The sequence below is a fragment of the Pan paniscus genome, chromosome 9 (genome assembly GCF_029289425.2).
Source record: "Pan paniscus chromosome 9, NHGRI_mPanPan1-v2.0_pri, whole genome shotgun sequence".
NCBI classification, from domain to species: domain Eukaryota; kingdom Metazoa; phylum Chordata; class Mammalia; order Primates; family Hominidae; genus Pan; species Pan paniscus.
The window spans coordinates 19,848,739-19,872,596 of NC_073258.2; the positions used below are offsets into that span (position 1 = coordinate 19,848,739).

The window sequence follows — 23,858 nt, forward strand, 5'->3', positions numbered from 1 at the left end:
GTGTGAAGGAATTCCCAGAGGAACTCTGTTCCAAGTTTATTCAATGCTATCCAAATCTTGATCTATGTTCCTAGATAAAGGCATTAACCTCTGTCAGGAAAAATATTACTGTTTGTTATTTTAATAGCAATGTGCTGGAGGAAGGGGGTAGATTTTCCTGGCACAGTTAATATTCCCATTTTACAGGCAGGGAGAATTATATATCATCAAGGTCACTCAGCTGCCAGTGCTCTGGTTTCTGGGGGACTGACATCTTGCCAGAAAGCGCTGGTCAAGTGATAACATCCAATTTAGCTCACCCAGATTTATGCTGCTGCCTGACCTCCAAATACCAAGTCATCTCGAATGTCCAATTATAGATATTAACAGCAATGTTTTCACAATCAAATGTCAATGTGATTTAGAAAGACAAGGACAAGAGAGTTTTACAAGGCCTGGAGATATTGTAATAAGATTTAGAGAGAAAATTAAAGGTCCTAGAGATTGGAAAAATGCATTATCCTGGGCACATGCAGAGATATTCCTAGGAGAGGGCTGTGCTTGGAGTGGGTCTCTGTCCCAACCTGAGGCAGCAAATCCCCACCTCGTCAGCCAGGCTGCGTCTGGCACAGCTGGTCTCATAACATGCACTAGGTACACCCACTCCGATAATTTGCTCTGTCTGACCCCAAGCTTCTGGCCTTGGTCTCTAGTTCTACTTGACAGAGAAACACAGGAGAAGCTTCCTGCCCCTTTCCTGTTCCCATCAGGGCCAGTGCTGATGCACACTGCCAGATGGTACTTGGATAGGTCTCACACCATGGATCCCTCTCCCAATGTTGCCTTTGCAACGGCACCCTGCCATTTGATGTCAGCTTGACCCAAAGATGCAGATGGAGTTAGCCTTCCAAGTGAACAGGCCAAGTCACACCATTTAGTGTTGATAGGACAAGGAATGTTTGGGAAAAGCCAAAACCCACAGCAAACTAAGCAGCACACCAGCACAGCACCCAACCCTGTCCTACCTTCCGGATGGTTGGGAATTTGCCATCGTAACGATAAAACCATCCAAAAGCTATAAGACACAGATAACAAAATGATGAGACACAGTTCAGCTCAGCCAGAGCATCCATGGGCAGCAGATGGGAGCTGGGTTCCCAAGGAATGCATGACTTTGTGAGATAAACAGCATTGGCAGATCCGACAGCAAAACTGCACCCTCTGTCCAACTCGGCTTACCTGGCCTCGCCTTGGTTTCAGAACAGGCCTAAGACCACCTGAGAAAAGCCCCGGTTCCCAGGCCCTGGGTCACTCTCAAATGCCTCTCCCCAGAACACTGGTTTCAGAAGTCAGGGCCAGAACATCAAAGAGAAAACCCCTTGTGGAAGGATGAGCTTTTCCAAATCACAGTCTTCACATACAAAGCCTTGTTGAAAGAGAACAAGGCCTTTTCTAACCCATGTCTGGTCCCTCCATACAAAAAATGGCTCGAGACAAAAGGGAGCCTGGGTGTCTGCCTAGAACTGTTGTTCGACAGAACAAAACTGGCTTGTCTCATAGTGCAGGTCAAGTCCTCCGCTTTCAACATTCAAAGAGAAGGCAGTGGCTGGGACAGCTCTTGGAAGTGGGGGCACAGCTCCAGCAGGAGCGGGCAGGAGATGTGCCCCCAGAAAACATATCCTCATCCAGGCCAGATAACCAGTGCACCAGCCCCCTTCCTTCCCCAGGCCACAGCTCCACAGAGTAATACCCCCAATCTGAAGCTCCCTGGGGCCAAGAGCGATGGCTGAATTACCCACCCCGGACCAGCCTGAGTGCTGGAACAGGATGCTGAAAGCCTCCTGCTGGACCAGACACCACCTCCTTAGTTGCTGGATTTGAGAGTGGTCTAGGGGGTCCTTGGGGAGGGGCCAGAGCAGCAGAGGGGGAATTTGGCAATATCTAAATATTCGAGCCAGCGGTTCAGTGGTACCGGTGTGCAACAGCTGATCTACCAGCCTGGGCATTGAGTCCTGTCCTCTAGGCTTTGTGTACAGTGCTTGGGCCAAGCCGGGGCTTGGAGGAGCTTTACAGACTCTATTGGCCCCCACACATGCCGGGCCCCTGAAGCTGGGTGTCTGCACTGCGGTCAGGAGGAGGCGGGCAGGGTAAGCAGAGCAGCCAGGCCAGGGAGCAAAGCGGGGACGCGAACCTGCTCTCCCTGCTCCTCCGTGCCTCCATCCAGGTCATCTGCGGGCTCGAGCTCAGGCTCCACTCCCTGATCATCTACCCGGGGAAAAGAGGAGGAAGCTGGTGAACCAAAAGGGACTTGGGAGACCAAGAGGCCGGAGAACCTTCTCAGGAGTTTGGGGACCTGTAATCAGCTTCCTCCATGGGAGCTGTGAGGTCAGGGGCAGGGGACAGAGTTCAGGAGAGCAGAGCAAAGGTTTTTTGCTCTGAGCTGGTGCATACAGTGCTTTCAACCTTGGCAGCTTTAGTTTTTCTGTCTGTACAAAGGGCTAACAACAGGAAACTCAGATCTGAGGGTAGCATGAGAACCATTTTGTAGGGTATTGGGCTGAAGGCTGGGAAGTGCAGTGAGGAGGATGGGAATATCTGAGAATCGCACACGTTTGAGGGCAAGGGGCTGCAATGGGAGAACAGACCCTCCTGCCTTGTGCTTATCACCCTTGCCTTGGAGCTCTGGGACCCTAGGGGATGTCTGAACAGTGTGGGCAGCAGATGGAGGCTGAAGGTCCTGAGGAGGTGGGGACATCCCAAAAGGTAAAAGGGGTACATGCAGTTAGGAAGACCTGAATTTTGACATAATGTGGAGAGAAGAGCAAACCCTCCATTCCAGAGTTTCCAGCTTGGACTCTGGCCTCCGGCCTCCCTAGGACTCTGGAAGGTAGTATACCAGTTTGCTTGTGAGCTGCTTTTTAATATTTTAAAAGCTTAACAGAACTTGCCCATTGGCCTATGCAAAGGCTGTTAAGTTCTTTGGCTCTTGGCTCAAATTACATTTACCCAACAGTGGAACCCTGATGCTCCCTTACTAACAAGGACTACTTAATAAAACAATGGAACACAAATGATTATTTAATAGTTCGGTAGGAAAATAACCTCAACTTCCAAATCATGGGGTCTCTTGTGGTGGAGGTGGGGGAGATAGTTGATGGGGCCTTGGATAGGGAGAGAAGGTTGGAGATCTCCTATTTAAACATCTCCATCTTTCAAGAATCCTTCAGCTACCAGATCCTTAGTCAAGGCTGCCCCTGGCAACTCCTGCATAACCACCTATTGCCTAAGCTAAGGGAAGGTCTGTTAGGAGCCTCCGTGGTGGTGTCCTGGCCTTCAGGGCTTGGCAAAATGTTGGGGGTCTGCTGGATCAGCCACGGGTAGGTGGGCAGGAGCAATTTTAAGGGCCCCCTGGGGCAGGTTGGGGGGCAGTCAGTCCCAGGCACATAATTAGGATGAGTGACTTCATTTTCTAGGTAAGAGATGCCCCATGCTCTTTTATTTTAAAAAATGCAGGGCCCGGGGCCAGGCACAGTGGCTCATGCCTGTGATCCCAGCACTTTGGGAGGTGGAGAAGGGCAGATCACCTGAGGCTGGGAGTTCAAGACCTGCCTGACCAACATGGTGAAACCCTGTCTCTACTAAAAATACAAAATTAGCTGGCCTTGGTGGCACATGCCTGTAGTCCCAGCTACTCGGGAGGCTGAGGCAGGAGAATTGCTTGAACCCAGGAGGCGGAGGCTGAGGTGAGCTGAGATCACACCATGGCACTCCAGCCTGGGCAACAAGAGCGAAACTCCGTCTCAAGAAAAAAAAAAAAAGCAGGGCCCACCCCTTGCAGGCATAGAAGCCTGAGTCAGGTATAACCTATTGCAAACTGGGTCCCTGAGTTGAAGGGTGGTTGGATAGGAGCTGGCTGGGGCCCAGGCCTGCTGGACCAACTCAGCCGAGACCATGCTAGCCCCCCGGGAACAGGGAGTGAGGCAGGAGGTGAGCTGGCTCAGGGACCTCACTGCATTTCCTGCCTTAGGTCCAAATGAGAATTAAATTGCTGGTGCATACAGAGACAGATAGAGGCAGCAGCTGTCCCAGCTCAGCGGGCAGGCGGGGGTCATCCATCCTGTGCTTTGTGGAGCTGCCTAAGATTACATTTACCTTGAGCAAATGCAAAATTCTTGGTCTTTTTATTCAAGGAGCTTGATTTGGTTAAAAAGCACTAAATAAATAACCAGCTAGTGAAAGGGTTTTTATTTTCTATTGTTCCTGAGAGGGTGTGTTTGCTGTGAAGCTGAGGCCCAATTTCTTGGAAGGTACCAAATTGACTAGGATTACTTCCATGAGAAGCAATTAAAATCGATTTCTCTCCTGAAGCTCCTATTTCACTCGTAAGAGCAAATTAGCTGTCTGTCTAAAACAGCGATCATTCATGGGGATCTTAGCTCTGGCCACATCCTCAACTGATACTGAATGTCACGGGGGAGGCTGATGAGAGTGTGCTTTGTCCTTCTGAGAGGACCAGAAGATGACACTGCCCTGCTGCCAGGAAGAAGTGTGTTGGGAGCTGTTTGACTGCACCAGGGAGGGGTGAAATGGAACCATCCAGATGCCCTGCACCTCTTCCTTGGTGCAAGTGGCCTATGTTGGCAGGTTGACATTCCCAAAGGTCTCATATGTGACCCAAAGTTGGGGACAGAGCTGTCCAGACCCCATCACAACATGCCAAATGACTGCCCCACAGCAGAGATGGGGAACCTGGGCTCTTGAGTCCAGAATAGCCCCTTGCTGGAGGTTCCCAGGTCAGCTGAGCACAATCGGCTGGAGTAGGACCTGTCCTGTGTCAACTATAAGTCAAAACAGCTGGAAGGCAGGAGTAAGGACCCAACCAGCAATCCTGGACTTGTGGTTGTCATGGTCCCCGTTTTCCTCTGACAGTGTGGGCTGCCTCTTAAAGAGGCATATGGAAGCTGGGGTTGAGAAGGTGGTCAGGGAGCAGGTGGTAGAGGCCTAGACAGAAAATGGAGGTGAGGATGTGGGACAGATGAAGAGAGGAGATGGTGAGGAGAGTATGAGCTGAGGCCCCAGGACAGCACAGCCACAGCCCATAGCTGGGTGTCTGGGAGAGGCCTCCTTGTCCTGTTCCTGCCTCCATCCTTGGTCCACATACAGGGATATAGGGGCTGGAGACACTTAGTAAGCTCCTCCCACAGTTATGAATCAACTTGGACCACCAGAGCCCTTCTCTGATGTGAGGTCCTTCCCCTCTTTTCTGCTGCTGGCTTCACCCCAGCCCCTGTTCAGAACCAAGTAGGGGGAGGACGTGGTACCCAAAACATTAGGACAGTAATCCCATGAGCTAGTCCACTTTCGCCATGGCCCTTATTCCCTCTTCAGCAGCCTGACAGCCTGCCCGTGTTAGTGTTGTGGGGGACCTGGGAGCTGGGTATGTGGAGCTGGCCCGTGAACAAGGGGAGCAGACAGATCCCTCCTACCTCGATGCTGGGGCAGATGGTCTCTGACCCACAGCTGCCCCTCCATGAAGGAACCACAGCCCAGAGCACCAAGGGCTATCCATCTAGGAGGTGGTGGTGAGGGGAGGGAGGGCCAGCATTTCTGTCTAGTTCCCTTAGCCTCTCCCCTCGGCTCATGAAACTTACACTTTGGCTTGCGAAGGGGTACTGGGTGTACCTCAGCAGTGATGGTTTTAGGCAAGAGTAGCTGTTCCTTTGAGCCCCAGTCTTCTTCCCATTGCTTCTTAAACTTCTCTTCCTCCTCTACAATCCTGAAATGAGACCCCCATGCCTGTTACTGGAGTCAGAACCCTCATAGGCCCATCTCTTGCATATTGGAGAGCCCCAGCCAGCCTGGGGAGAAGCCTCATGGTTCTAGCCATGATGAATCAAGCAAAGTCCCCGAGCTTGTATTCTAAATTGAGTGTGAACCCCACCTTGGCAATTATACGAGACTATGTTTCAGTTACTATAATATGACAGGCTTTACTACAAATAAAGGAGGACCCACCAGGGGATGAGAGAACCAGGTAAACTGGTTCTGGAGGCAGCCTGTGGTTGGCCACACTCCCCTGAGCACACTGATGTTCATGCACAGACACGCGTGGAGCCGAGGTACTCACTGTTCCATCTCCTTCCGGTATCTCTCATTTTCCTCTGCTGCCTTCTGGGCAATTTCTTTTCTCCTTCTGAAACACAAATGCAGATTGGCATGTTTGGCCCTATGCAAGAGAAATGAACTCTTCCTTACTGTGAATTCTTGATTTGGAGAAAAGTTGGATTTTTCTCCAGGCTCCCTTCCTAGGAGGCCTGGACCAGCTTTGGTTTTGGGGGACGTTATCTAACAAAGTCTGGACGCTGTGCTCTTGCGTGGCTTTGTCTGGCATGGCTGAGCAGAGATGCTGGGCTGTGGGAGGAGGGAAGCAGATCCATGTGAAGGCCACACTCCATGCACCCTCCTCCAAACACTTAGGTAAGGTGACTGATGACAGGCGGGGCCTGGACTGACCCCAGGAGCAAAGCAGGGGCTCCTAGCCAGGTGGAATACTCCCAGCTAACTCTGTGTTGGGGGAGATGGGGACAGCCTTTCCTCTTTCCTTTTCAAAATACATTAATTGATTGATTGAGACAAAGTCTCACTTTGCACCCAGGAGTTCAGTGGTGCGATATCAGCTCACTGCAACCTCTGCCTCCCAGGTTCAAGTGATTCTCATGTCTCAGCCTCCCGAGAAGCTGGGATTACAGTCGCATGCCACTATGCCCAGCTAATTTTTTTTTGTATTTTTAGTAGAGATACAGTTTCACCATGCTGGCCAGGCTGGTCTCGAACTCCTGACCTCAGATGATCTGCCGGCCTCGACCTCCAAAGTGCTGGGATAACAGGCGTGAGTCACCGCGTCCAGCCATGAAATACTTTTAAATGCCTAAAATGTATTTGGATTTGGATCTTGACAGTAGTTTTTGATTTATGAATTGCTCACCCCATTTATTCTCTTAGGCCATCATTTCAATCATCCCGGACAAGTGTGAGCTTCATCACTATAGGCAGGGCAGCCCTGTGGGGACTTGCCAGATTGCCTGGGGGTGATCCCAGCTTGGCCACGTGTGACTTTAGACACAAGTGGCTTCACCTCTCTGAGTGTCAGTCTCCACACCTCTAAAATGGGGTTAATACTCTCTACCTCCCAGGGCTATTGTGGGAATTAAGAAACATAAACAAGGCCCTAATACAACACCAGCCTTATGGAGGTACTTGACAAATGTTAGCTGGTAGCTAATCCTAGCTAGCTAGAGCCTACTGCTAGTAGGATGCTTATTTTCCATATTCTTGGAATCTTGGAAGTCAGGGGCCTCTGCTCAGCAAGGAGGAAGGAGCCAGGTGGTCTGAGGCCAAGGATGGATACGCTGACCTACCACCAAACTCATCTGGTCTGAGGACTGGCCTCCAGGGAGGAGGAGGAAGTTGGCTGGGGACACAGCGGGCAGGAAGCAAGCTAGGTGGGGTCGTATGGTGGGGTGGGAGGCGGGACAGGGCATCCAGGGCTGGCTGCACTCACTGCCGCTCCATCTCCTGCTGCTCTTGGAGGATCTTGTTGGACTCCATCGCCAGCCGCTTCTGCATGAGAAGCTCCTGCCGCTGCAGCTCACGCTGCCGCGCCTCTGCCAGCCGCTCCCGGTCTGTCATGAACAGCTCCCGGCCCTCGTGGGAGAAAAGAGGCCCCTTGCTCAGCCCCCGGGGAACCTGGGGATCCCCTGACACACCCCTGGGGGCCGAGATGCAGGTGGTCTTCTCAGCACCATCAGGCACTGCGGCTCCCGCAATCCCTGACCCAAACTTCTTGCTGGGCAGAAGTCCTGTCGCTCTGCTCTGTCAGAGCTTCAGGGAAGGAGACCAGCCACCCTGGGAGTGTGTGGCAGAGATCAAAGGTCAGAGGGGCTGGGGATGAGGGTCAAGGGGCTCCCACCAGCTCATTCTGGACTTACAGCTCCAGCTACAATGGAGATGGTCAGGCTGCGGCTACTCTTCAGCACATTCACAGCCTGTGGGGACAGAAGGACAGTGGGCCGAGGCCTGACAGACCACAGCAGTCCAGGCAGAGAGCACCGAAGGCCCCAGGCTCCAGGGTGGTGGGGATGAGAAGTGGGGTGTGGAGATGACAAGGGCCAACAGGTGAAGACCCCCACATCTCACCTCCTTGTGATCCAGGTTAGAGAAGTCGATGCCATTGACTTCGACAATCTGGTCCCCTGTCTGGTGGGGAAATGGAGAAAGATTAGTGTGTTTGCGCTATCTGTACACTCGCTCATCTGCAGGACGGGCTCCCCCAGGGGCTCTGGGTCAGATGCTGGATCTTCAATGGCAGTACCTCAGCTCCTCCTGATGAATGGAGCAGTTGGAAAGCTCTGGTGGAGCTCTGCGAGGGCTTAAAGCTGACCCCGGCACTCCCCTACTTCATAACTATCTTATCAACTATCAAATATTATACCATTACATGTTCATTTCTTTGGCTAAATTTGATGACATTTGCTTTAAAAATCACAGTTTGTAGATGCGGGAACCTTTGAGCTTCTCATTTAGCACAGGCTGTGTTGAATCGTCATAACAGAATAGCTAACATTCACTGATCACTTACAATATGCTTGGCACAGCTCTAGAATACATATTAATTACTTTAACCCACACAACAACCTTGGAAGAAAGGCTTTATTATCCCCATCTTACAGGTAAGCAAACTGAAGCACAGAGACATGAAGTAACTTGTCCAAAGAAGAGGTTAAGGGTTCCTGCTTTGGGATTGGACCACCTATGTTTGAATCCCAGCCCTACCATACGAGGTACACGATTTTGGAAAAATCATATACTTTCTCTGGGTCTCAGTTTCCTCATATGTAAAGTGGGGATAATGGTGGTACTTAACCCTTAGCGTTCTTGTGAAGTGTAAAGGGCATGGAACAATGTCCGATGCAAGTGGACACTGAAGGTCCGTTCTTTGATTACCATTACAACATTCCCAAGCTGGGGACCAACAACTATCAGAGCTGGGGAAGGCTGCAGAAGGGTCAAACGTCCCCACTCTGTGAAGCCTTCTCTGCAGGGTGGGTAGGGCTCCTACTCCCTCAGTGTCCACTGAAAGAGGGCCATGTGGAAAGGCACCTGCCCCTGTCACCGCGGGATCACAGTCTGACCCAATTTCCAGTGGGCCCCCACTGGGGCTGGCCCAGCGTCACTCACCTCCAATCCCACCTCAGCAGACAGGGAGCCAGGTTTCACGTGGCTGATAAAGATGCCAGGCTTCTGGATGGGGCCGCTGGAAATGCTGCGGGAGGTGGGAAATATGTGCTTGGGATACAGGTAACCCATGTCCAGTGCTCAGGATACAGGTCACTCATGAGCTGAGGACTGAAGGCCCTCGACTGCCTACCTCTTCAGCCTCTGTGTCCCTCTCCAGCCTGATTTCTACTGCTACCCTGGGCAACAGCCACAGAAAAATCCTTGTAATTCTTCCTACCCAACCTCTCACCTAATATACCTCATATGCTGTTTCTTCTTTCTTTCTAGCACTTTCCTGTCCATTCCTTAAGACTCAAATGCTATCCCTTCTATAAGGTTTTCACCAGATCCTCTTATTTTTTTTAATTTATTTTTTAGAGACAGGGTCTTGCTCTGTCACCCAGGTTGGAGTGCAGTGGTGTGATCATAGCTCTCTGCAACCTCCAACTCCTGGGATCAAGCAACCTTCCCACCTCAGCCTAGCTGCGACTACAGGTGCGCACCACCATGCCTGGCTCAGATCCCTTATTCTATCCCAAGACTAAAGTAGCCGCTCTGTTCTTAGTGCTCCTATGACATTTATGGCAAGGATGGTACATGTACTGTTTGCATTCCTTCCTAGATTGGTGGCAGAAGTCACTCATTGATCACAGCACTCTTTCCCACAATCCTGGATACAGCTTTAGAATGCTTTTCAAAGCAGCACTCCAGGGAGCTGCTACTAATTGACTAGAGATGGCACCTATTTGCCATCCTGGACGCAGAATGTAGTCCCATTCGAGTCCCTATCACCCTATATTATAACTATTTACTTGGTTGACTTCTAGATTAGGCTGTTGTCTCCCAGAAAGGTGGGACTTTTTATCACTTGTGCTTGGCACAAAACATTGAATAAATGTGAATGAAAGGAAAGAACAGGGACAACTTAAATAATAATAGCTAATATTTACCAACTGCTTACTATTTAGCAGGTACTAAGCTTGGCACTTTACTTTCTCCACAACCACCCTGTGATGTGGGAATTATTATCGCCCATTTATAGAGGGAGAAACTGAGGCTCAAAGTGGTTAAGTAGCTGGCCCAAGGTTCCAGAGCTCTTAAGTGGGAAAGCAGGGCTGGAACTGGGATCTGAGTAACGGTGGCACCTGCATGCTTAAGCCCCGTGTGGCCCAATGTCTGTTTGGAATTCCCTGTCTGCCTCTTAAGGAAGCCAACAAGTTAATAAGTGACAAGAGAGCTGTGACAGAGATGACCAGCCGAACAGGCTCCTTTTGCAGTGACTCAAGGGCCCACAAGGTAACACTGTTCTGCCTCTGGGCCTCAATTTCCTCATCTGTAAATTGGGCTCTGTTAGAGATGACCCTCTGGCCCTAAAGGCCTGTCATGAAGTTCAGAGGGGAAATCAGGCACCAAGAAGTGTCAACACCAAGGCTGGGTGTGGTGCTTCATGCCTCTAATCCCAGCACTTTGGGAGGCTGAGGTGGGAGGATCACTTGAGCCCAGGAGTTTGAGACCAGCCTGGGCAACATAACAAAACTCCATCTCTACAAAAAAATTAAAAGTTAGCTGGGTATGGCAGTGTGATCCTGTAGATCCGGCTACTCAGGAGGCTGAGGCGGGAGGATTGCTTGAGCTGGGGAGGTTGAGGCTACAGTGAGCTATGATCACGCCACTGCACTCCAGCCTGGGCAACAGAGTCAGACCCTGTATCTAACAAAAAAAGTATCATCACCCATGGACAGTCACACCCCTGGTGGGCAAGGTTTCCTCGGAAGTGGCAGTGAGGAAGGGGAGGGCAATAGGGGCCTGCTGGGGTGCACTGGCCACGAATGACCCCAGGGCATGCCCGCCACCCACCTGCAGCCAAGGCCCCGGGAGCCCACCAGGCTGATGAAGACCTTCTTCTCCTTGTTTTCTCGATTTCCAGGGGAGCCCAGGCTGCCTCGCACACCCTGAAAGAGAGAGAGAAGCAGAATCACGGAGTGTCCACATGCGTGCAAGCAGCCTCTTGAGCTTGTGGGATCTGCAGGGCGAGCACTGCTGAACTCACGCCAGCCAGATCATCATTCCATCCCTGGGGATGTGTCTGCACCAGCCTGGCCTGGCCGAGGGCTGTTGCCCCACAGCGGTGCGCTGGCTGCCCTGGGGGCCTGTGTGAAGCCCCTGAGGGTGCATCTCTAGAGCAAGCCCTCCCTTCAGGACTGGCCACCCCTCCTTGAAGATGACCCCACCCAAACCCCATCACAGGAGGTCTGGCCCTTACCCCAGATTCCGACACAAACTGATCCACATACTGCCAAGTGAGGGGCTCATCAGGAGAGCTGATGGGAAGGGAAAATAGATGGGAGGGTGGTTAGCGAGAGACGTTTGAGGAACCAGGCCCCACATCCAGATCCACCATGTCCAGAGCCTCCAGCCTCCACTGGTCCAGAAGCAGGGCTGGCATGGTGGGAGCCGGACCCCAGGGCTATACCAGGACCCTGGGCCCACAGGGAAGAGTTGGCCTGCAGAGGAGGGACCTCTCACCTTTTCACGGGGATCAGGCCGATGTCTGCGGGAGAAAGGCACAGTGGTTAGGACAGCTCCCCCGCCCTCCCTCCCTCCCACCGTCGTGGAGTACTGCCCTGCTCCCCCGCCCTCCCTCCCTCCCACCGTCGTGGAGTACTGCCCTGCTCTGGCCTCACTCACGTCTCACTTTGATGGACACAGTTTTCTTGGTTCGAATGAGGTTGATGACCTCCTCATGGGTACAGGAGGAGATGGAATATCCATTGATCCGGACGATCTCGTCCCCTACCTTGACCACAGAGAGAGGCAGGGAGCACCGGGTGGAGGGAGCATCAGGCAGTGGGGCAGACTCACCACCAGATGCTCCCGGACTGCTCTCCGGAAAAGGGAAGGGTGGCTGTGCCATCCCCTGGAATAAGCCTTGATCTCAACCAACCCACCCTCCATCAGCCCGGGGGATCCCAGGTTCAGGTGGCATGTCCAAGCAGTCTTGTTGCCCCATTTTACAGATGGAGAAAGCAAGACAGGGGTGAGGGGCACAGCAGGTGTGCAGCAGAGCTGGGAGAAGATCTCAGAACTCTCTGCACCCTCACTCTGGTGCCCCTTTCACTCCACTGGGGCACCATCAGATTCTGGATTCTATGCGAAGGGTGACATTTCACTCAGCTTTAAGCTATTCTTACCGGGACTTTGTCCCAACCCACCCCTAGGAAGTTGGCTCCCTATCTCTGTTAATTGCTACAACACTGTAACTGAGTTGGGGTGGGGACCTTCTGTGACTCCTGACCCAAGCTCACATCACCAACACACACACACATACGATTTTTTTTTCCCCATCATATGGAAACTTGATGAACATTTTAACTCTGCTGTGGCCCTGACCTCTGAATTCCTATTTTGGGAGCAAGCAAAGAACAGTGAACAAGCACAGGGCTTTGGCATCAGATGTGCTGGGTTCAAATCCCTTCTTTTATTATTGTTAGCTATATGACCTTGAGCAAGTCTCTTGAACTGTCTGAACCTGTTTTCCTCATCTGTAAAATGGGGAATACCAAGGTTGCTGTGAGAATTAAGTGAACTTGTGCATGTAAAGACAGCTAGTGCCTGCCACACAGTAAGCACTCAATACATGATTGCTATTGTTATCATGAGTTAGTCCTGATCCCTGAATACTCAGCTCAGATCTCTCTTCTCAGGGCTTAGGCCACAGCGGATTGTTGAGATGGGCCCTGGGCAGCCAGCCCTGGATACAGAGCCGTGGTGAGATTGCCCCCTGCTGGATACTGCCGGCTCCTCCAGGCACCCTGGCCCTGGGGATCAATTCTGGAGCTCCTCATTTAATGACCATAGGGCAGGAGGAACTCTCAGATATCAGCTGAAGCTGAAGCCCAAGGAAGTGAGGTTTTGTCCAAGGTCACACAGCCAGTAGCTGCAAAACAGAGACTGGCTCCTGGAGAGGTTCCTGTCTGAGGCCAGTGCAGGTCAGCTGGGGGCTTAACTCGAAACACACATGCTCACCCTTTGGAGACTTGCTGGCACACGTGAGGGACGCAAGCTGGACTCCCTGTGGGTCTAGGTAGGTAGGGGCTGGGTGGACATGCAGCCTCCGAGGGGTCCTCTAGGGCAACTCCTGCCCTCTACAGCATTCCCACAGAGTCACCTTCTCACTATTCCAAGGGACGCTTCCCTCCCACTCCGGGACACAGACCCCAGTCTTCTCAGGGACCTGACAGGAGTGGCCAAGGGCTCAAAATGGCACTGGGGTGGGGGCCCGCTAAAGAACCCTCTAGGTTTCTGGGAACATGTAATTCAAGGACAGCGGCCAGACTAACTCCTTCCACCTATTTTTCACAACAACCCTGCAGAGCAGGAATTTGTATCTCTGTTAATCGGATGAGAAAACTGAGGCTCAGAGAGGTAAAGTGACTTGCTCAAGGTTACCCCAATAGTAAACAGTGTCGTGGGATTTGAAGTCAGGTCTCCCTGATAGACAAGTGGTGTCTCTTGGGTGTCTGGAAGTAGAAAAGAAGGGCATCCGGCCAAGCCTAGCTGCAATTCCCTGCATCCTGCCCTCTCTGGATCCTTGCCACCTGTCAGAGCCCTCAAGTCCCACACAAAGGCAGCTGTCCATGTTATGACAGGGAAAACCAAAGCACACAGAATAATTTTCTAGGTCTGGAATATACAGCAAGTTGTATGTCACAGGCTGCCCTGTGCAAGGCAGAGGATGTAGGTTAAGTTAGGATATTCTTGGGGGAAAAAATACAAAAACCAAGTATCTCCAGCAGGGGACAAGGGCAGAGGGTCCTGTGGGAGGGTCCAAGCCCACCACTGGGGACCCAGCCTCACAGGTCAAATCAGCACAGGTCTTTAGCCCAGCCATGCTGTATCTGAACCTGCTCATCCCCTGCCTTCCAGCATCTTCTTCCAGCTGCCCTCAGGCATGAGATCTCCCCAGAAACATGAACCCCAGACAGGTCAATGGATGCAGCCATTTTTCCCGAAGCTCCTCTGAGTAAAGTTCCCTGTCTTATTCCTAAAGGGAATTTGCCCAGAACCCCAGTCAGAATGATTCCCACACAGCCCCTGGCTCAGGTTGCAGGATCAACTTTCCTCCCCGTCTCGCCCTGTGTGGAGCCCTGCAAAGGGCCCTTTGTGCAAGGGCCACGATGATACAACGATCTGAGGGACAGCGGCACAAAGGAGAGATGAACCCCTCAGCTAGAGAAAGGGCCGATAATTCATAAGCCTGAGAAACAGCCAGGAAGGTAAAACTCTAGGTATCATTAAAATACCCCAACGCCCCCAGTCATCGAGGCAGCATTGAGAACTGCTTGTCCTAAGAGAGCTCGCCCTGGAAAAAAGGCGGCCTCAGCTGACGCCAAGAGAGGCGCTCATTATGTGTTTTCTCTGGCTGCATTTCTGAGCTGGAAAATGTGCTGCAGAGGAAAGAAATAATGAAGGGGCTGAAATTTCAGACACCACCAGGGAGCCGTGAGACAGGGATTTAGAACAAAGCGGTGTCTGTCAGCTCCCTGTTTCCACCCCCTATGCCACAGTGTCTTGTACCATTAGCCTTCGAGCCCCTTGAAGCCCCAAGCTTGGCAGCCCGGATTGGGATGTTGATAACAAACCCGCTGGAAGCTCTTGGTGATGGTGGGAGGGCCTCCTTTATTTCAACACACAAAAACACAGCCCTGGGCTCAGGTAGGAGTGAGACCTGGAGGTCTGCCCATCTCTGCTCAGGCCCTGAGGTGTGGGGACCCCAAAGGAGAGGCACCTGCGTTGCTGAAGAGAGATTTCTGGGCTTGGCAGTCAGGAGACCCAGTTTCTAATCCTGGCTCTGCCACTTACTGGCCTCTGAGCCTCTATTAATTCTGTAAAATGGGGACGATCCATTCAATGCATATAGCAAGGACTGCTTGTGAGGATGTGACCTGGCACATTCCAGGCGTTTCTTAAATCTCCCTCTCTCTGTTCACTTACCAGACTCACAGCATTTGTATGCCAGGCCCTGCTATAAGCACTTTCTACTATTAATTCATTTACTAACAAAACCTGACGAGGTAGACAGTACTATCGGCAACTCATTTTATAGATGAGGAAATTGAAGCACAGGGTTAAGTCATTCCACCAAGTCACACAGCCTAATGAATAGCAAAGCCAGAATTGAACCCGGCTAACCCTGCTTCAGAGTCTATGCTCTTTGGCATCACATTGCACCAGGCTTTCTTTCCCCCTGCTGGTAAAAGGCAACAGGTCCAAAACTTCATATGTCAGCATCACTGTCTTCCTCTCTTGGGGAATAGGGGAGGTGGGGGGAAGTGCAGCGGCAGCAGCTGGAAGGAGGCAGCAGTTGGAAGTAGGCAGCAGCCAGGTTACCAGCTTCACTCAAGAAAACAGGCAATTGCCTGCGGCCTGATTTCTATGAGCCTAAGAACACCCATCAGGACGCGCCAGCCTCTTCTTCGCCCGAAGGCTCAGAAAAGTGGGTGTTCCACGTTGTGCCACACAGCCTAGTGGATGAATGAGGGGGAGGCAGGAGGTCCGAGGCCCTCGCTCCCCCTCCCCCAGACTCTGTTTGCTCACCTGGAGCCCGACGCTGTCTGCCTGACCGCCTTTGATGAGGTGGGAGATGAAGAGCCCACAGGCAAACTCCAGGCCACCACGCACACTCAGGCCGAGGCCTTCGGGGTGCAGACGGTCCAGACGCACCTCCTTCAGCTTCCTGCCACACAGGAGAGGTCGGTGATGGTGCAGCTTGGCTGCCAGCACTGCCCCGCCCAGGGTGACCTCTCCATCCCCTGCCTCCAGCCTGGTGGCTTCCTCTGCACCTGGAGCGCCGGGGGGTCAGCTGATCATATTCCACCTGGTGCTTCAGTGGGATCAGCGGCCGAATGGCATCAAACAGAGGCAGACGGCTGGGTTCATTGATGACCAGCTTCAGGTCTCCCACGAGCACGGCCACATCCATGGTCCTGTGGAGATGCCGGGAATGCCTGGAGCATCACCCCTGGCCATGACCTCAGGCACCCAGGGATTCCAAGAGGAAACCATTTCAGCCACTGGGCCCAGGCTTAGGAATGGAGGAGACTACTCCTGAAGAGCCCAGAGCTCTTCACACCGGGCCAGTGCCTGAGAAGACTTTGTTCTCTTATATAAATATCCCCAGGAAACCAGTCTACTAGGGATTGTTGACCCATTTTGCAGATGAGATGAAGCCAGGATTTCAAACTCAGCGCTGCCTATCTCGGCTGTTGGGATCTTTCCAGAGGGGAAAGCTCTGTGTGAGATGCTGACAATTCCTCATACACTCATCATCTCCACTCGTATCTGCTGCTAAGCTCTGTCAATTTCACCTCACCACAGTTCACGTGCCTCCTCCCTCATGCTGTTCAGACCTTCGACTGCAGCTGCCTGCCCACGTACTCACTGTCACGTCATCTTTTCTCAGTGTAAGGCACTCCCTGGCTTAAAACCCTTTGATGGCCCCTTACTGCCCAGAGGACAAAGTCCACTCTTCTCAGCAGGCTCAAGGCCCTCCATGACCTGTCCCCATGGAGCTTCTCCAGCCTTGTGGCTATTTATGATCTCCGTGTCCTCCCAAGTCCTACTCCCCCAGATTACTTATCCCATTCACACCCTTGCTTTCATGCCTCCACACTTTGGCTGATGCTGATCCCTCATTCTGGAATGCCCTTCCCAGATATTCCACCTACCAAAATCTTTTTCTTTTATTATTATTATTTTTTGAGACAGGGTCTTGCTGTCTTGCCCAGGCTGGAGTGCATTGATGTAATCGTGGCTCACTGCAGCCTTGACCTCCTGGGTTCAGGTGATATTCCCACCTCAGCCTCCTAAGTAGCTGGGACTACAGGCACGCGCCACCATACCCGGCTAATTTTTTGTATTTTTTTGTAGAGATGGGATTTCACCATGTTGCCCAGGCTGGTCTCTAACTCTTAGGCTCAAGCAATCCTCCTGCCTCAGCTTCCCAAAGTTCTGGGATTACAGGCATGAGCCACCGTGCCTGGCCCCAAATCTTTCTTATCCTTCAAAGCCTTGCTCAAGCCTTCCTGGTCCTTCCTCTTCCCTCGCAGTTGGAAAGGAAAACTCCTTTCTTCACATTTCTGCTTTTACCTCTACTTAGCAGTTATTTGATGTAACTTATATTCGAGTTCTTTGTGTTTGCAGTGTATGCTCATCTCCCCTCACCAGACCACAAGTTACTCAAGGAAAGAAAGTGGATCTAATTCATTTCCAGATTCTGCACAGTGCCCAGCAGTGGCAGGAGCTTATAAAGTACACAAAATGAATCAAAAAGCAAGTGGGTGATCGGAGACATCTGATGCAAGGGCTGTGGCCAGCTGGCATTTCTTGTTCTGTCCCAACAATCATGCTCTATAGAATCTATCTGGCTACTAGACAGCCTCCTCCATCAGACTGTGAGCAACCTGAGAACAGAGACCAATCTGTCTGGCTCACAAGTATACCCAGCCCCTAGTACAAAGCCAAGTACAAAGTACTTGTGTAAATAGTTGCTGAAATGAGTGAATGGTATGTCCATTTGATTTCCAGGAGCAGTGAGCATCCACCCTCTGAGCTCCTCTGTCTCAGAACAACCCATCCCAGGGCTCCCTGAAGACAAAGGAACCCAAGTGGTCCACAAGAGCTGGACCCAGCACACTTACTGGTGGTACATTCGCAGCACATCATAGAGATAGTCCTTCTCTGCATCATTTTCAATCAGAAAATCCACCTGGAAAATCCAATAGCAGAATCACAGCTCCAGGCTCAGCACCACCCCCCCAATAGCAGACCCCAGGGAGGAGAGGTCATCCCCAAGGGCCTCCCCAGCAGCTTTTCAGGGCTGGAGTTGTGAGGAGAGTTCATCCCCAAGGGCCTCCCCAGCAGCTTTTCAGGGCTGGAGTTGTGAGGAGAGAAGAGGAGCCACAGGCCAGGCTGCCCCTCTGACCCCAATGCATCAGACCTATGCAGACCACCCCAACGTGGCCACAGGAGTACCGCTGCCCCTCCAGATGTGGCCAGGCACCCTTCGTCCCCAGGTGGGGCAATATGTGCACACACGGGGATGCACACACATATGTATATATGTGAATCCCCATGTGACAGTGACACACTGCCATGGCAGTGCTGCTGCTCACCCCCATGGCTGTGTCATCCAAGGCCAGAAGAAGCCCACTGTCTTACCTGATGGTGGCTGTAGTGCCGGATAAATGCTTTCAGGAAGGATTTGGGCCACTCGCTCAGATAGCACATGCCACTCGCCAGAAGCCCCTTACCACCGAATTCTTCTGTAACATCAGTGCCAGGGGACCTTCACTCTGTCTTGTCCTGACCTTAGCTGGGTTCTGTCCACTAGTCAGTTTCATGGCCACTCCTTCCCCCTCCCCAGGCCCCTGCACAAGCCCCACAGGGGGAGAGTCAGGTTACATCATTTCAACTTTGTTGACGTCAATGGCTGGCACTCTAAGGTCAGGTTCAGGAGTTGTGTCATTAGCACCTCAATCCCAGCGGGAGGCCCTGAATTCCACTCCCTGAGTTACCTCAGTGTGAATCTCTACACCGTATTTTTGGGTCTCTCTTCAGCCCAAGAACAGGTAACAGAGCAAGGTGGAAGCTTGGGGGGTCACTGGGTACCTCTCTCCTCCAGCCTCCCAGCCCAGGGCCTCAGCCCTTCATAGAGAGGCTGCAGCTGGAAGCTGCATGCTCTCCACTGACTCGTCCTCAGAAGAGGGCCAGAGCAGCGTTACCTCTTTCTGTGGGTATCCCAAGGGTTCTGGAAGACCGGGGCAGTCTGTCCATCCCACCACAGAGGGGACATGCTGGGCCCAGCCCTTGGGATTTCTGGCCTGAGCAGGGGGTACAGAATGCAGATTTCTGGCCTAGATCTGACAGTACCTCCTTCCCTATAAAATCAGACTGAGCATTTCATTAAAGGTGAGAATAACTTGGGAGGCTTGACTCACAGCTTGGGCTTTAGTTGCTACAGAAGTTCAGCCCACCTGCTCCAAAAGGGCACCCTTGCTTTCTCCCTACCTCAGTGCAAGGAGTTCCCAGCTAGGGCTGGGTGCGGTGGCTCACACCTATAATCCCAGCACTTTGGGAGGCCGAGGTGGGCAGATCATCTGAGATCAAGAGTTTGAGACCAGCCTAGCTAACATGGCAAAACCCTGTCTCTATTAAAATACAAAAATTAGCTGGGCGTGGTGGTATGCCCCTGTAATCCCAGCTACTTAGGAGGCTGAGGCAGGAGAATCACTTGAACTCGGGAGGCGGAGGTTGCAGTGAGCCAAGATTGCACCACTGCACTCCAGGCTGGGTGACAGAGCGAGACTCCATCTCAAAAAAAAAAAAAAAAAAAAAAAAAAAAAAAAAAAAGGAGCTCCCAGATGACAGGAGATGGAAGCATCTGCTTGAGTGGGTGGTACTAAATCTTAGGGTGGGAGGCTGGCCTTTCGCATCCACCACCTCTGAAAGCTCATCTCTCTACATAGCCTGGATTCTCTCACCCACTCTGCTCAGGCCTGTGGGGCAGGGGTGCCTCCCTGAGACAGGCCTGGGCTGCCCACACTGGGCTGTGATGGAGGAGTATGAACTCTCCTAGCAGCAGGGGTGAGAAATATCTTTATAAATTAGATATGTTGCTTGCTTGCTCAGTAGTTTCTTGTACCCCAAACCAAACCTAAATCCAAACTCCTTACTTTGACTTATCAAAGCCCAATCTCCTCTCCTACCAGTCTTCCTGGCTACAAAGTCCTCCTTTCAGTTCTTCCCACAGGCCGAACGCTCTCCAGCCTCAGGGCCTTGGCGTATGCTTGTTCCCTCTGCTTGGACTGCTTCCCCCACTTCCCTGCCTGGCCACCTCCTTTCCAGAGAGGTCTTCCCTGCTCACCTACCCAGACAGAACCGACTCCTGCACCCCGGAGATGTTTCAATTCCTTCACAGATCGACTACAATTTGTAATTTAAGGTTTGTTTTCTCTGTGAATTGTTTTCTCTGTCACCTTCGCTGGACAGAAAAATCCCATGAGGGGAAAGATGAGGTCTATTTTGTTCTAAATTCCTCATGCCCAACACATAATAAGCTCTCAATAAAGAAGTATTGAATGAATTTATCTGCCTGCCTCCTGGTATGCCCACATGGTTCAGGTGGGAGGGAGGTAACCATGGGAACAGAAGGGGAAGGGAAATGATGTTGCCCCCATAATGCCCCATGCGGTGGCACCAGGAGCTTTTCATGGGCTTTATTCCATTTGTTTATCACATTGGGGCCAATATTCTCACATAATGTTGCAGCTGAGGAAACTGAGGATCAGAGAGGTTAAGTCAACTCACCCAGTGTCCCACAGCTAATAAGCAGAGCTAGGATGTGAACCCAAGTCTGACTCCAAAGCCCATGTTCTTTCTGCTACGCCACGATGACCATTGATTGTGACTCAGGCCTGGCAGGGGAAAATAACTCCCAAGGTCCCTTTAGGCCAAAATTTCAAACCCTTTGCTTTCAAGAACTCCTTTCTTATCTCTAAGCCCCATCTCTCTCCTCTGCACTGTTAAGAAAACACTTTTGGCTTGGCCTATAATGAGTGAGAAAATGGGACATCTTTTGAATGACTCTTTGAACCCAAGTGTTCTACTTTCTAAGGGGAGCATAAAAATCACATCTGCTTTGGCTGGAGAGAGGACACCCTGACTAAAGACTTCTAGCCTAGTTATAACCCTGGGTGGTGACACAAGAAAGAAGATGGGAGAGGGAATCTCTTATTGACTGAGGCCTTAGGACTGAAGTTCCCTCTTATCCCTCTTTGCAGAAATGTATCTTGCTGTAGCATTAGATTCCAGTAGTGAGGAACTGTCCTCCTTAGACCATGTTTATTGTGCATTAGGTGGAAAACTGAGGTAGAAGAGTAAGGTAACTTGCAATGTTAGGGTCTAGGGTTCTGTTTTTCTCCCTTCCCTGGGCCAAGCACAGATCACTTGGAGATGGTCTTGGTGGAAAGGAGCCTGTCCCTGAAGGTCCCGGGCTCCTGGCCCTTGTCAGCAGCCCTCCAGCACTGACCACTGCTCCCAGAGGTCTCATCCTACCTGTCTCCTGAGACAGCTGCAGAGCTCAACTCTTTGGCCTCATGTCCACCCACTGTCACCGGTTAGGTCACTCAAACCCTGTCCTCAGTTCTGCCCTTGCTCGCTTCACCACATCCCAAGTGGGACTCAGCTGCAGTGGAACAGATCCTTCCCCTGACACACTGGAATCTCCTTGTCCTCACTCAGAACATTCCATCTACCTCCATGTCTGACTTGTCCATTTAAACAATTCTCTATAGACCATAACAGCTAACAGGGAAAATAGATCTGGTTTATGTAGAATGCTCTTTAAATATGAATCTAAGTGATAGATCATCAAAAACTTGAAAACTGGTTACACAGGAGATCCTGCAAAGGGAGGGATCATTCTCACCCAGAAATATCTCAGAAAGACTCAGAGAGAACAGCACTGCTTTATTCTCTGACCACACCTGAGTGAAAACACACACTCACACCTCACTCTTCAGGCATTAAAAGGCACCAGAAAAGAAAGCTGAGAAAGATGGAAGTTTCTCTAAAGCCTGAACGTGCAGTAACAATACCACCATCACTTAAATTACTTTTTCTTTGTAGTCTTCCCTGTGGTCCAAATCAAATTACTTTTCCAATATTAAAAAATTATATAGTTTCCTCTCTTCTGGAATTCTGCCTAGCACTAGCCCGAGGATCAGTTTTGGGGAGCCCCTGCTCTAGGGTGCTTTGTACCATTGTCCCAGTACCCTGTACTTAGGTACATACGAAGCACTAGGCACGCAGTAAGTCTCCCACACTCCTTTCTTCCTTTCCTTCCAAACATGTTCTTCATTTCCCTGTGGAACCCAGAACCATGTCATGCACACAGGCGCACGGTGCCCAGTGGCGTCTGTTGATGAAACGTGAACTCTATTTGCTCTAGTCTAGAGCCTTCTTTCTGACATGTTGGCCCAGGCCTGGGTCACCACCTTTCCACTGGTCCTCAGCACATATATTCTGGGTCTGCCTCCCCTTAGTTCACTTCCAATTCATCACAAAAAAGTAGGTCCCAGCGACTCCAACTATCCACAATGGACAGCTTCCCTCCTCTCATCTGAATCCTGCCTTCATTTCAGATGAGGCCCAAGTCCCCTCTTCCAGAGTCTAGAGCCTCCTCACCTGCCTCCCAGCCTGAGTCTCTTTCTGTCTGGCTCACTTATCCCAGCCAGCCTCTCCCTACTGACTGTCCACTGCCTGAGGAACTTTACGTGTATTATCTTTAATCTCCTAACAACCCTCTGAGGTGAACGTTATCATCCCCATTTTACAGATGAGGAAACAGAGGCTCAGAGAAGTGACAGAATTGAGACCCCAACCTATGCCTACTGGCTCCAAAACCTCTGTTTTTTTCAAACTACCACATGGTATCCACTTATGAAATATAACTCCTTTGTTGTCCACTTGTCCATTACACATTTATTGAACACCTACTGTGGGAAAGACACCAGTCTTCTTTCTCCGACTAGATTTAGAAAGCCTTTCCTTTTCTCGGATCCCTCTTGATATTAAGCACAGAAGCCCTAAAGGAGCCCACCATCTACAAATAGCTGTTGGGGATCTCTATTATCATCCCTGCTACCCCCTGCCCCTGCTGCCAGCCCTGCCTAGATTAGCATTTGCTGACTGATGTTTCTCTGGCACTGTGCTATTGGTCTGTGTGGGAGGGAGGAGGGGACAGGGAGCATCTCCACCCTCACAATCTTCAGGCCCCTTGTCTAGGGTATTGGAGGCAAAAGCTGGGTTTGGCCATGTGGTACCCTCCAGTCTCATCCCTCTGTATTCCCCCATATGGACTGGCCCTTCAGGATAGCTACACAGGGGAACCATGGGACAGTCAACTCAGGAAGATTCAACTTTAGGTGTGCACCCAGCCAAACAGGGAGAAAGAGAGCCAGAACAAATTAAATAATGCATGTTGTTCTGCTTGATGAAGTCTCTTTGGGCTGTTGCGGGGATTAAATGAGTGAGTATATGTAAAGCACGTATGACAATGCCTGGGACATTTCAAGGTCTCCAAAATGTGTGCTAGATCTTTTCCTTTCATGCCTCCAGCCTTCTCCACCCTGCCCTTTGTCCAGAGGGCTCTGCCTGGGCTCCTCTTCCCTCTGGCTTTCTGCTGTGTTCAGCCATCGGGAGGCACAAGCAGGAGATGAGAGGCGTGGGGAGACAGGAACTGAGGCTCCTAGTCCCTGGGGGCTGGCTGCTGGGCCACAGTTAGGCAGGTTCCTCCACCCAAGGCTGCAGCTGCTGTCTGGGCCTCTCTGGCAGCCCTGGTTCTCACCTGTTCTGGTAACCTTCCCTCTACTGGCCCCTTCAGGGATGCTGGCCTCCTGCATCTGGCCCCAGGGTGCAGCTTGTTGGTCATGTTCATAAAGCTTTCTTGGCTTCCCCCTTGGACGAGCCACCTGTTCCCTGCTGCCACCCTGGTTAGCCATTAGTAATGGTGGTACCAGCAGTATTTCCTCTCTGTGGACTCC

General features: G+C 51.4%; 1 protein-coding gene across 7 annotated transcripts in view; it reads right to left on the reverse strand.

Moving 5' to 3' along the window:
- Nucleotides 1-23,858, reverse strand: part of USH1C (USH1 protein network component harmonin) — a 50,427-nt gene that overhangs the window by 21,291 nt on the left and 5,278 nt on the right. For 6 of the 7 annotated variants that reach the window (XM_008971486.6, XM_034932241.3, XM_034932238.3 and 3 more), the window contains exons 2-15: nucleotides 17,955-18,022; nucleotides 16,098-16,241; nucleotides 15,853-15,991; nucleotides 11,944-12,052; nucleotides 11,782-11,806; nucleotides 11,519-11,576; nucleotides 11,113-11,207; nucleotides 9,217-9,301; nucleotides 8,176-8,235; nucleotides 7,968-8,024; nucleotides 7,541-7,683; nucleotides 6,107-6,172; nucleotides 5,631-5,755; nucleotides 2,171-2,244 (exon numbers count right to left, since the gene is read on the reverse strand). In XM_008971486.6, the coding sequence (XP_008969734.1) occupies nucleotides 2,171-2,244; nucleotides 5,631-5,755; nucleotides 6,107-6,172; nucleotides 7,541-7,683; nucleotides 7,968-8,024; nucleotides 8,176-8,235; nucleotides 9,217-9,301; nucleotides 11,113-11,207; nucleotides 11,519-11,576; nucleotides 11,782-11,806; nucleotides 11,944-12,052; nucleotides 15,853-15,991; nucleotides 16,098-16,241; nucleotides 17,955-18,022 (1,248 nt within the window). Of the gene's footprint in view, nucleotides 1-1,004; nucleotides 1,055-2,170; nucleotides 2,245-5,630; nucleotides 5,756-6,106; nucleotides 6,173-7,540; nucleotides 7,684-7,967; nucleotides 8,025-8,175; nucleotides 8,236-9,216; nucleotides 9,302-11,112; nucleotides 11,208-11,518; nucleotides 11,577-11,781; nucleotides 11,807-11,943; nucleotides 12,053-15,852; nucleotides 15,992-16,097; nucleotides 16,242-17,954; nucleotides 18,023-23,858 lie in introns of all 7 variants that reach the window. The other variant, XM_063608102.1, reaches the window with a different exon arrangement.